Source organism: Macaca mulatta, chromosome 19, assembly GCF_049350105.2.
Source record: "Macaca mulatta isolate MMU2019108-1 chromosome 19, T2T-MMU8v2.0, whole genome shotgun sequence".
Taxonomy (NCBI): domain Eukaryota; kingdom Metazoa; phylum Chordata; class Mammalia; order Primates; family Cercopithecidae; genus Macaca; species Macaca mulatta.
The window spans coordinates 67,581,171-67,593,304 of NC_133424.1; the positions used below are offsets into that span (position 1 = coordinate 67,581,171).

Consider the following 12,134-nt stretch of genomic DNA (forward strand, 5'->3'; position numbering starts at 1 on the left):
GCAGGTCTGGGTGGATGGGGGCATCCCAGGCACTCCAGGCAATGATGTCAATGGTATCGGCCGGGGCGCTCTGGCACCTGCACTGTGCTGACTGCTCTAAACAGGACTTCACAGCCATTACCTCCACCAACTCTCACAACCACCCTCCAGGGAATGGCCTCATTTTACAGGAGAGGAAACTGAGGCACACCAAAGTAAACGCCCATGCCCCGATCTAGGGGTTGGTGGGCAGTGAAGCCGGCACTCTCAGCCTTTAGAAGTTGAATTCTCAGGGTGCAGAGCCCCAGCACAGGGCCTGTGTAGTGGACACTCATGGGATGAACGAGCGAGTTCCGGCTGGGCCGGCTCCAGCACTCGCTCTGCCTGAGGGACTAGCCCTGCCCACAGTGACCCCGACTCTCACCTCAGGGAGGAACCTGTCATTTCCAGGCCCACCCTGGAGGGACCTGTCTGGATGGTAAGCTCCTGTCCGCCTTGTCCCAGCTCCTAGTGCTTACTCAACAGACACCCCTGGATTCAGGGTGGAGGGCTGTGGTCCTCAGGTCCCTCCCACACCAGCTGTGACAGCACAGCTCGGCCAGAGACCTGAGTTTTCCTCCAGCCAGGCACCACCAGAAATCTAGGAACTTCTCAGGCCTCCCACCCCGACCCAGGCACCACTGACCTCCCCAAACATAACCATTCCACCCCTTCTGCCTGCGTGACCACCAGGTGACAGCAGGCCCCCCACACTCGACCGCAGGTGCCCCCTGCTCATCCCCCTCCCCACAGCCATGCAGAGCTTGCTGAAGGGAAAATCAGACTCGCCCTCTCGTCAGGTCAGCGCCTGGGACTCTCAATGGCCTCCCACTTCCTACTCGCCCTGGCCACGCTGGCCTTCTGTTTCCAGAACACACTAAGCTTGGGTCTACCTCAGCGACTTTGTCTTCTTTTTGTCTCACTTCTTCTCATCTTCGGATCTCTTACCAAGCATTCACCTCACAGAAGGGCCTTCCCTGGCCTGCCTGGCTCAAGCAGCGAGCCCCGCCTTTGTCACCACTGTCTCCCTGAGCTGTGCACTCTGACCTGCCGCCTGGAAGCATCTCTATGGCACAGCAATGAAGCGCTGGAGGTGCACACTCGTGGCTCTACAAGGCTTCCTCTAGAACCTTCCTCCTAGGTTACCATGGGCACCTGAGGGCGGCACCTAGCACGGAACCTGGCCCTGGCAATAAATGCTCAGAAATATTAGCTGAAAAGCAAACCTCATTTTCACAAGGCCCTAGCTCCTCCCAGGCAAGGAGGCTGCCGCACCTCTCAGGGCGTGGACAAAGTGAAATCACTCCCACCCTGGCCCCTCCCAGCCACTCCTACAGGGCGCCTGAATCAAGAGGTGGGGGAAAGTGCAAGACCGCCCTGGGCAGGCTGGGGAGGCTGGGGCTGGCCCTCAGGGCCGACCCAGGCAGGCAATGGGTGTGTATTTTCCCCTGTGTCGAGAGTGACGAAGGCACCACCACCTCACAAGGAAATATAACTATGTCCTTTCCTTGCTCTGAGAACCTCTGTGTGCACAGCGGTAACTCCTCACCGCCACTTCTGCCCAGACGCTAGACCTCCTCAAGGGACCATCCCCTACTTCCCATCCCACTTGACAAGGAATGCGACGGGCCGACCACCGAGTGTCCACGTCACAGAAGAGAAAACTCAGGCTCAGCAAAGGTGACTCACCAGCGTGCTGACGGCAGCGGGGGCATGGATTTCCTGATCTGGGTGTACCTGGGACCAGAATAATCTCAAGGGGCAACCGCCACATTCATCATGACTGCCAATTTCCGGCCTAAGGCTGTGGCGAGCGAAGCACCGAGACGTGGCAAGCACACACACAGGGGCTCTTTCTCCGTGGGAGACCAGGCGGGCCGAAAGGCTGACCGCGCCACGCCAGCAAAGCCAGTCCCAAGGAGCGACACGCCACAGACTTCCACCTATGTGAAGCGTCCAGAACAGGCAAATCCATAGAGACAGAAAGGAGATTACAGGCTTTCAGGAGCTGGAGCGGATGGGGGAAAGTTCCTGAAAGGAAAGGGTGATTTAAAAAAAGTTCCAAAATCAATTATGGTGATGTTTCCCCAATGTTGTGAATATACTAAGAACCACTGAATTGTATACTTTATTTATTATTGTTTTTCTTGAGACAGAGTCTCGCTCTGTTGCCCAGGATAGAGTGCAATGGCGCCATCTGGGCTCACTGTAACCTTCAGTTCCCGGGTTCAAGCAATTCTCCTGCCTCAGCCTCCCGAGTAGTGGGGACTACAAGCACGCAACACGGTGCTTGGCTAATTTTTTTTTGGGACAGAGTCTTGCGCTGTCACCGAGGCTGGAGTGTAGTGGCACAATCTCGGCTCACTGCAACCTCCGCCTCCCGGGTTCAAGCAATTCTCCTGCCTCAGCCTCCTGAGTACCTGGGATTACAGGTATGCGCCACCATGCACAGCTAATTTTTTTTTTTGTATTTTTTTTTTTTTTCAGTAAAGATGGGGTTTCACCATGTTGGCCAGGCTGGTCTTGAATGCCTGACCTCAAGTGATCCGCCTGCCTCGGCCTCCCAAAGTGCTAGGCTTATAGGCGTGAGCCACCACTCCTGGCTGTGCACTCTAAATGGATGAACTGTATGGAATACCTCAATAAAAACTGTTGGGAAAAAAAAAAAAAAACCTGCCTCAGGCCATCGGCCATGGCAGGGCCAGAGCCCGGGCCAGGCTCAGGCCTTGTACTATGCCCCAGCGTCCACAGAGCTGACGAGATGCCGGCCAGCCTGGCAGAGCTGAAGCTGCCAAGGCTCCGCCCTGGGGCACTCACGCAGGTTACCCCTTCCCCATCCCTCACCACCAACAGCCCTAAGCTAGGTGAGCCCCTCCACCATGGGGGCAGGACAGGAGCAGCACCAAACCCACATCTGTAGAAAATCCATGGACCCACACTTGCAGACACTTGTCTCAGCTCCACAACAAGACCAAGTGAAGGGCCAGGCGCGGTGGCTCAAGCCTGTAGTCCCAGCACTTTGGGAGGCCGAGACGGGCGGATCACGAGGTCAGGAGATCGAGACCATCCTGGCTAACACGGTGAAACCCCGTCTCTACTAAAAAAATACAAAAAACTAGCCGGGCGCGGTGGCAGGCGCCTGTAGTCCCAACTGCTCGGGAGGCTGAGGCAGGAGAATGGCGTAAACCCGGGAGGCGGAGCTTGCAGTGAGCTGAGATCCGGCCACTGCACTCCAGCCTGGGCGGTAGAGCGAGACTCCGTCTCAAAAAAAAAAAAAAAAAAAAAAAAGACCAAGTGAAGAATTCTTATTATTCCGAAAGTTTCATGTTGAAAAGGGGCCCAGAGCGGCGGAGCTACATGGCTAGCAAGAGGCTTCCAGGATGCCCTAGTCTCTAAACAAGAGGCAGAAATTCTCATACTGAGGCCCACCGTTCACTTCTAAGATACCTGATTAAAGGGCACAGGCCATAGCCCTCGGCCCCCAAACCCCCTACCCCTGCTACAGACTAACCCTCTGCTTCGGGGATAGTTAAGCATCACGCTTCCCCTCCAAACCCAGCTCCCCAGAGAACTGGGGCAGGGGCTGCCAGAACGAGACAGGAGGGTGCTTGCTGGTGCGTGGCATCCGAGACCCTTGGCCCCGAGAACCCAGACAGTCCCTTGAACTCTCCCCCTCAAGTGGCTCCTCTGAAAACCAGAGTAGACTGAAAGGCTCAAACGCAATCGGGTGGTCGACACTACAAACTTCAATTCTCAGGCTCTAAACAGAATGAAGATGCAAATACGGAAGAACAGAAAAAAAGAGAAAAAAAAAAAACTTTCTTCCACCACAAACTCTGAATTCTTCCACCACAAACTCTGAATGCACTATGGCCTCAAGCCCTCTCAGTCCCCTCTCCCAACTTAATGAAGCCTGCTAGAACCCCTGGGAATGGGGCAGGAGAGGTGGGTTTCACGCTCACTCTAACTAGGTGAACCTGGGCAGACACTTGACTTCTCTGAGTCTCATTTCCTTGTCCGTGAAAACGAGACACAGCCCACCAGGGCGGGCTGCCGTGGAAAGGCACAGAGCTAAAGCAAGTGGCCCTGACACAGCAGGAGCTTGGCAGGTGCAAGTCCCTTTCGGTCCAACCCTGAGGCCACGTCCAGACGCTTCCTGGCAGGACAGGTAGGGACCGTCACGACCCCAAAGGTGATGGTGCTAAACAGAGGAGCAGGAGACAGACTCTACCCATTTGCCTAAGTGACTCAAGCACTTTTCCTCAGACCATTCGGATACTACTGCAGGCGCCGTGCACCCCGCCACCCCCATTCTTTGCAACTTTTAGCAACTTCAAGAAAGCGGAAGTGACTACCACTAGTTTTTAGCTACCGTTTGAAAACCAAGAGTCTGGCTGCAAACGGAAGAAGGGGAAATTGTAAATGAGAAAGGAAGCCATTAAAAACGAAAACTACCTCTGCCATTCTCCCTCCACCAGCTCTGCACTATTGCCTCTGGTTTCTTATTTTGCTGTGGTGTTCTAGGGCCTTCAACACCAGTCACCCCTCAAGGGCCTAACAGCCCCTTCCTTCCCCTGCTTGGACAGGCACTAACGGCGGCTCCCACAAAGCCATCCCCACTGCTGCAGGCATCCGTCCAAACACAGCTCTGCCGCCAGGGGACTGACGGGCCCACGCTTCATCTGTCACCCCTCCTCAACCCGCGCTGACCCATGAGCACCCAGAAATGGAGGCCAGGGCACAAAGGCCCCGGGGGCCTCCAGAGACAGCCGCCTGAGCTGCCCCCATGCTCAGCGGAAGCTCCAACGCCTGGCCCCCTGGCCAGTACCCCAGGAAGAGAAACAGCCTGCTACCAGCAGCAGGTTGGCCAGCACCCAGCTCCTTAAAGGGCCCAGAGTCCCAAGGACAGCAAGACCATCTCCCTCTAATATCTCCCAAGCCTCCGTCAGCTCTCAGCCAAATCTGAAAGGGGTTTGGGAACACCCAATTCCAGGGACGCAGCGACAGTAATGGCCACCCCACCATCTCTGAGCAGGACCTATGGGGTGTGCCAGCTGCAGAACCCAGCACCACCCACTCAGCAAGCAGGAATCAGGGACACCAATTTGGTAGAAGGGAACCTGTCCAAGACCCAACAAGATGATGAGCGAGGGCTTTCCTGTGGCTTGGGAAAGCCTTGGGGAGGGTCCCCACTTAAAGAGGACCCTCAGTGGCTCCCCCTCTGGCCCCAGAAACACACCCTGCCGAGGGAGCTGGTAGCCCTGGTCCAACCCCAGGGAATGGAATAACTGGGAAACAGAAGAGTCTAGAAACACTGGCCGAGGACTGGGACGGGGACTTGAACGCCCACATTCAGATCGTCTCCTGAACTGGCCACAGGTTTAAAGGAAAAAAAGGAAAAGATCAACAAACAGATTTTGAAATAGCTCTTTGGAAAAACAGAATGGGGCAGAGTTAGTGTTACAATGTGATCCGAAGTCAGAAAAGCGTGCATTCCCATTTTACCTCCCCAAACTGAAATATCTGTGGCCCAGACCAAGGATCTCACCCCACCGAGCCCCAGTTTCCTTATCCGGGAAATACCTGACAGATGGGGCTACTGTAAGGCAGCACCCTGTGGAGAAAGACCCACAAAACTGGCGTGCAAAGGAAAAACCACGGTTTGGCATGGAAAGGCGGGTGAGCCCCACCAAGCCGGGTGCCGAGTGATTCCTCCTCTGGGAAGGCCCCTCACTCTCACCAAAGCTCCCGGGTCTCTCTCACCTCATCTCTTGCTATCTCCCGCATGGGTGCCACACCTGACTGCCCTCGGCCCAGACTGGGCTACTCCCTCCTCCTTCCCTGAGCTCTTCGAGCCTGACTAGCTCCTCCTGGGTCCTTCAGGCCCCCACACAGACACCACTTCCTCCAGGGAGCCTCCCCACTGCATCTGTGTCAGGGGCCTGCTCCACACTGCTTCCACGGCATCCCACAGTCACCCGAGGACAGCACGTGAGCCTCGGCTCTGTGACAGGATGTACCTGTTCAGTCATCTGCCTCCCCTGAAACACGCTGACTTCCCAGGATCTAGCGTCAGGCCAGGCCCAACTAAAGCTACTTGTGAATTAATGAAAACTGAAGCCAGAGAAAGGTGTTCTGTTAAGATCACTGGGCCACACATCCCAGAAAAAAAAATGGGGAGGGTACCAGACAAGCAGGTTCTCCTCGAATGGAAAGAAACAGTAGATTAACCAACAAAAGCTAACGGCCACAAAGATGGTGGCAACTCGCAATACACAACTCACCAACACACAGCTCAGGAGTCACAACAGAGCAAATGAGCCACAACGACACACAGCATCCCGGCAGTGGAGCAAAGCTCTCCTCCTCTGCGCTGCCCACATTTGGGCTGGACAGTTCTTTTTGGTGCTGGGACTGCCTGTGCATTGGAGGACACTTAGCAACATCCCTGGCCTCCACCTCCACTCACCAGATACTGGCAGCACTCCCCCCAGTTGGAACAACCAAAAACATCTCCAGATATCGCCAACTGTCCCCAGCTGAGAACCACTGCAACAGACACTCCCAAATCAAATAACAATCGAAAGAACGGCCAGATATGGTGTCCCACACCTATAATCCCAGCTCTCTGGGAGGCTAGGCAGGAGGACTGCTTGAGCTCACGAGTTTGAAATCAGCCTGGGCACCATGGCAGGGCACCATAGCAAGACCCAGTCTTTACAAAAAATACAAACATTAGCTGGGCGTGTACAAAAAAATACAAAAATTGAGCAAGCATTGCAGCACGTGCCTGTAGTCGCAGCTACTCAGGAGGCTGAGGTGGGAAGATCACTTGAGTCCAGCAGTTCAAGGCTGCAGTGAGCAATGATTAGACCACTGCACTCCAGGTTGGGCAAAGGAGCAAAACTCAGTCTCAAAATCATCACCATCATCCAAAGAGCTACTGATTGCAGAGCACAATGTACCTTGCATTCTGCCCCAGGCTTCTACAAACCTTGCACTTAATCCCTAGAACTACCCTCTGAGGACAGCAGTCTGCTATCCCCACTTACAGATGAAGAACAACTTGTCCAAGGTCTCACCACTTGGAAAAGCAGAAGCCAGACTCGGCCTAGGTCTGTCTGACAAAAGGTCCTCTAACAATTAGCTGGACTGCCTTCTCATGATCCCAATCCCAGAACTAGAGTTAGGTGGTCTCATGTAACTTATGCAAAATGATACATGTTGGGCAAAAGTTAAAAAAAAAAAAAAAAAAAGCATAACATTTTAAACAGCACAAGCAGCTCCAACAGCCATTCCACCACTAGTAAGCACACGTGGCCGGGTGCCGTGAGCATTTCCACGTGTGTTGTGCATGGATGTAAACCAAGTCCTCATCACGGGTTACTCAGGCAATCTCCAGTCCTTGCTGCATTTGCAGGGCACGGTGATGGTTAGATCCTCGCCCTTGGGCTGGATGAAATCCCACTGCAGTTTCTCTACAACTGTGAACCCAGTACCGCGCCTGACAGTCTACGCAGCTGCCTTTACTGAAACATCTTGCTTTTCAGGCGGATGTTTATGGTCATGTCTGTGTGTACAAAGAGCGAGCAAGAAAGACCCCAACCAGAGGTCCCATTCAAGGCCCGGACAAGCACCCCGGGCCGAGCTACTCTGCCCCTCACCCTCCCAACACATCTTCACTCAGGACTCCGACCTTCCTTCCTTGACATATCTGCACGTGCTGCTCCTTCCCCCCCCCCCGGAAGGCCCTTCTTCCCACTCTCCATCTGTCACCTCCTACTCATCCTTCCTAGACAGAAAAAGCCATCCATCCAGCCAGTCTCACCAGTGCCTTGCGCTCTGTGGCCCCCTGCAGCTCCCTAAGTTACCTCCATCACAACACACAGGAATTGTGACTGTCCGGTTCTGCCTTTGTCCCCCCCCCCCCTCCAGGGACCGGCCCCACCTCCAGGGCAGGGCCTAGGACTGATGACCCCTCCTCGGAGCCCAGCGCCAGGCGCCCTGCCTGCCCTCAGCAGGCTTCATCTCACTGAAGCAGGCCGGAGTGGTGGCTGCTCCAGAGAAGCCCCGCTCCCAGGTCCCTCGCACAAGAAACCGGAGGCGGGAGAGGGTCGGTCAAGGTGAAGACAAGCCCCGCTCCCCCAGTCCTGAGCTCCGGGGTGACAGGCAACGGATCTAAGGAGGCTGCGCCGCGGAAGAGGCGGCGGGGCAGAGATTGGGGCGAGAGAGATGGGTGTAAGCGGGCAAAGTCCAGGGTAACCAGGAGGAAAGACTCCTGGGGAGCCGGGGGACCGGCCAGAGAGGCAAGAGAGCGGAGCTGAGGCTCAGGGACTGGGGAGCGCAGCTGCAAAGAGAGCGGGTGGGAAAAGCCCGAGGGCAAGAAACTGAGAGGTGGGTGGCGGGGGAGCTGAGGAGAGATTAAGAGACTGGAGAGGGTCGAGGGGGAAGAAACGGGGGCCCGTGGAGAGGGAACCCGAAGGAAGGAGGATCCCAAGCAGAAAAGACCGGCGGGGGTCCGGAGAGGGGAAGACGTGGGGGCCTGGTCCTGGAGAGGCAGGGTCGGGCGACACGGGCCGCTCACCTGCGAGGGGGGGCGGCGGCTCCTCGCACTCGGGGCTCATCGGGGCGCCCCCCCCGCCCCGCCGCCGGCGGCTCCGGCCCCTGCTGCGGGGCCCGGTAAGTAGGGGCGGGGGCGGCGTCGGGGACTTGCGCAGGCGCCGGGGCTCGCGGGGTCCGCGCAGGCGCCCGCGGGTCGTGGGGTCCTCGCGCGCCGGGTCCTGCAGAGTTGAGGGGGTCAGAGCCGGGTGGGGTTGCCGGCGGGCTGGGGGTGTCACGAGTCCGCGTAGGCGCCTCCGGGGTCCGCAGGCGAGGTGGGCGCGCCGACCAAGGCGGGTTGCGGGCGAGCCCGGTCGCGAGGCCCGCGCAGGCGCCTCAGCCGGGAAGACGGGGGAAGTTGCCTCGGTTTCCACACTCCAACCCAGCGCCCCGCGGGAGGGGAAGACGTCCTCCTCCGCGGTCCAAACGGGCCGCAGAGCCGAGCAGCGACCGACGGACGCCGAGGCCTACTTCCTTAACCGCCCCTTCCCCAAAGCCGCTCAGTCTCCGGGCTCTGCGGCCCGCCTCAGGGCCTCCGACGCCCGGCTCCCTCCGCCACTATCCCACAATCCCCCTAGCGCAGGACGACGCAGGAGGCCCCGCCCTCCCGCGGCGGTCTCGGTGCGCAGGTGCGGGAGGGGCCGCACGCCTGGGTGGTGCAGTGCGCGTGCGCCCGCGTGCTTCCGACCCCGCCCACTCCTGAACCCCGCCGCCGTAGACGCGCTTGCGCCCGTTGGTGCCAACGGTCTGGCCCGGAATAAACCCAGACAGCGCAATGAGCCGGAGCTGCGCAGCGGCTCCGTTCCAAGTCCCCGTGAATATTCCGCCCCAGGATTTCCCTTCCCACTCGCTCCGTTTGGGAATCCGTTCGCTCTTCTGTCTCCTCTAATCATAGTCCGGCTTTGGCTCCAAGGTCGGGCTCTTGTGAAATCCAGACCTGGTTTTCACTCCAGCCAAGGCCAGGCGCCTTAGTCCCGCCCGGCTCTCGAAATAAGCGGCCTGCGAGCCTCAGGAACCCTCAGTCCTTTCCATTTGCTGGCGATAGTCCCGGCCGGGTCGCTAGTGTTGCCAGTTCCGCCCAAAGCCGCCTCTAATAGCATCAACTGGAAGAGACCTCCTAGACCTTGTGTCTAGATTGATGAAGGCCCCATCTGGCTTTGAGCCTCAGTTTCCCCAACTTTAATAGCCCCCCCTCCCTGCCCATGTTAGAGGCCCACTGTAAAAATCGTGTGGGCGCGAGGAACTTTTTTTTTTTTTTTTTTAAAGACTGCAAATTGGCCAGGCGCGGTGGCTCACGCCTGTAATCACAACACTTTGCAAGGCCCAAGGCAGAAGGATGGCATGAGCCCAGGAATTCGAGACCACCCTGGGCAGCCTAGGGAGACCCCCGTCTCTACAAAAGAAAATTTACAAAATTAGTTGGGCATGGTGGCCCGCGCCTGTAGCCTCAGCTATTCGGGAGGCTAAGGCAGGGGAATCGCTTGAGCCCAGGCTGCAGTGAGCCGGATTGCACTAGTGCACTCCGGCCTAGGAGACAGCGAGAACCTGTCTCAAAAACAAACAAAAGGTCTGGCGCGGTGGCTCAGGCGTGTACCTGAGCTCAGGAGTTCCAGACTCCACACCTGTAATCCCAGCACTTTGGGAGGCCGAGGAGGGCGGATTGCGTGAGCTCAGGAGTTTGAGACCAGCCTGGGCAACACGGTGAAACTCCGTTTCTACTAAAATACACAAAAAAGGCCGGACGTGGCGGTGTGCGCCTGTAATCCCAGCTACTCGGGAGGCTGAGGCAGGAGAATTGCTTGAATCCGGGAGGCAGATGTTGCAGTAAAAAAAAAAAGGCCGGGCGCGGGGGCTCACGCCTGTAATCTCAGCACTTTGGGAGGCCGAGGCAGGCAGATCACAAGGTCAGGAGATGGAGACCATCCTAGCTAACACAGTGAAACCCCGTCTCCACTAAAAAATACAAGACAATTAGCCGGGCGTGGTGGCAGGCGCCTGTAGTCCCCGCTACTCGGGAGGCTGAGGCAGGAGAATGGTGTGAACCTGGCAGGAGAATGGCGTGAACCTGGGAGGCAGAGCTTGCAGTGAGCCGAGATCGCGCCGTCACGCCACAGCACTCCAGCCTGGGCAACAGCAAGACTCTGCCTCAAACAACAACAACAACAACAACAACAAAAATCCAATCCATTTGTCCTTCACATCTGTTACCTTTTATTTTTATTTATTTATTTATTTTTGAGACGGAGGCTGCAGTGCAGTGGTATGATCTTGGCTCACTGCAACCTCTGCCTCCCGTGTTCAAGTAATTCTCATGCCTCAGCCTCCTGAGTAGCTGGGATTACAGGTATGCACCACCACTCTTGGCTTTTTTTTTTTTTTTTTTTGAGAGACAGTCTCACTCTGTCACCCAGGCTGGAGTGCAATGGTGTGGTCTCAGCTCACTGCAACCTCTGCCTCCTGGGTTCAAGTGATTCTCCCACCTCAGTCTCCTGAGTAGCTGGGACTACAGGTGCTCGCCACCACACTCGGCTAATTTTTGTATTTTTAGTAGAGACGGGGTTTCACTATGTTGGCTGGGCTGGTCTCAAACTCCTAACCTTGTGATCCGCCTGCCTCCGCCTCCCAAAGTGCTGGGATTACAGGTGTAAGCCACTGCACCTGGCCTAATTATTGTATTTTCAGTAGAGATGGGGTTTCTCCATGTTGGCCGGGATGGTCTCGAACTCCTGACCTCATGTGACCCGCCTGCCTCGGCCTCTCAAAGTGCTGGGATTACAGGCATGAACCGCCGTGCCCAGCCGTAATTGCTTCAACCTTTGTCACTTTCACCAGCATTCACTAATGAACACTTGTCAGCAGTTTGGTTTTTCAGCCATGTCTCTTCTGGTCTCTGCTATTTCTAGAGTTTTTGTTGAACACAGTGTTGTTCGGTCCCTGTGTTACCTATTGTTGCATGACAGTCTCAGTAGCGTGTGTCATATGCACAGTTCGGAGCTGCAGGTATGAAGGTTGGTAAGACTGGTTCTGCTCCCCATCTTTCATGCACCATCTCATAATAAAAGGCAGGTACACATCAATGAAGCCCAACTGTGTTAGCATATTTCAAGTCTCCAGTGGCCTCCCATCTGCTACTGTCCGTTGATCAAACAAAGTCACATAATCCGGCCAGGCTCGGTGGCTCACGCCTGCAATTGCAGCACTTTGGGAGGTCGAGGTGGGTGGATCATGAGGTCAGGAGTTTAAGACCAGCCTGGCCAACATGGTGAAACCCCGTCTCCATTAGCCTGGCGCGGAGGCAGGCGCCTGTAGTCCTAGCTACTCGGGAGGCTGAGGCAGGAGAATTGCTTGAACCCGGGAGGCGGAGGTTGCAAGAAGCCGAGATCGTGCCACTGCACTCCAGCCTGAGTGACAGAGTGAGACACCGTCTTGAGAGGAAAAAAAAAAGAGAGAGAGAGCAAATTCACCCCTTCTTTGCCTTCTTTGTTCTATTGAGATCCTCAATGGATTGGATAATGCCA

At 56.2% G+C, this 12,134-nt stretch overlaps 1 protein-coding gene across 9 annotated transcripts in view; it reads right to left on the reverse strand.

Annotated features, from left to right (window-relative positions):
• The window catches only part of PPP6R1 (protein phosphatase 6 regulatory subunit 1), a 30,851-nt gene extending 21,664 nt beyond the window's left edge, over positions 1 to 9,187 (reverse strand). For 2 of the 9 annotated variants that reach the window (XR_013410325.1, XM_015124932.3), the window contains exon 1: positions 8,603 to 9,187. Coding sequence is in view for 4 of the 9 variants with exons in the window: in XM_077981869.1 (XP_077837995.1) it covers positions 5,782 to 5,805 (24 nt within the window). In the remaining 5 variants the exon portion in view is untranslated. Of the gene's footprint in view, positions 1 to 911; positions 1,220 to 4,473; positions 4,823 to 5,781; positions 6,020 to 7,846; positions 7,918 to 8,602 lie in introns of those variants that run through there. The other 7 variants (XM_077981869.1, XM_077981870.1, XM_077981876.1 and 4 more) reach the window with 6 other exon arrangements.
• Between the last annotated feature and the right edge of the window lie 2,947 nt (positions 9,188 to 12,134).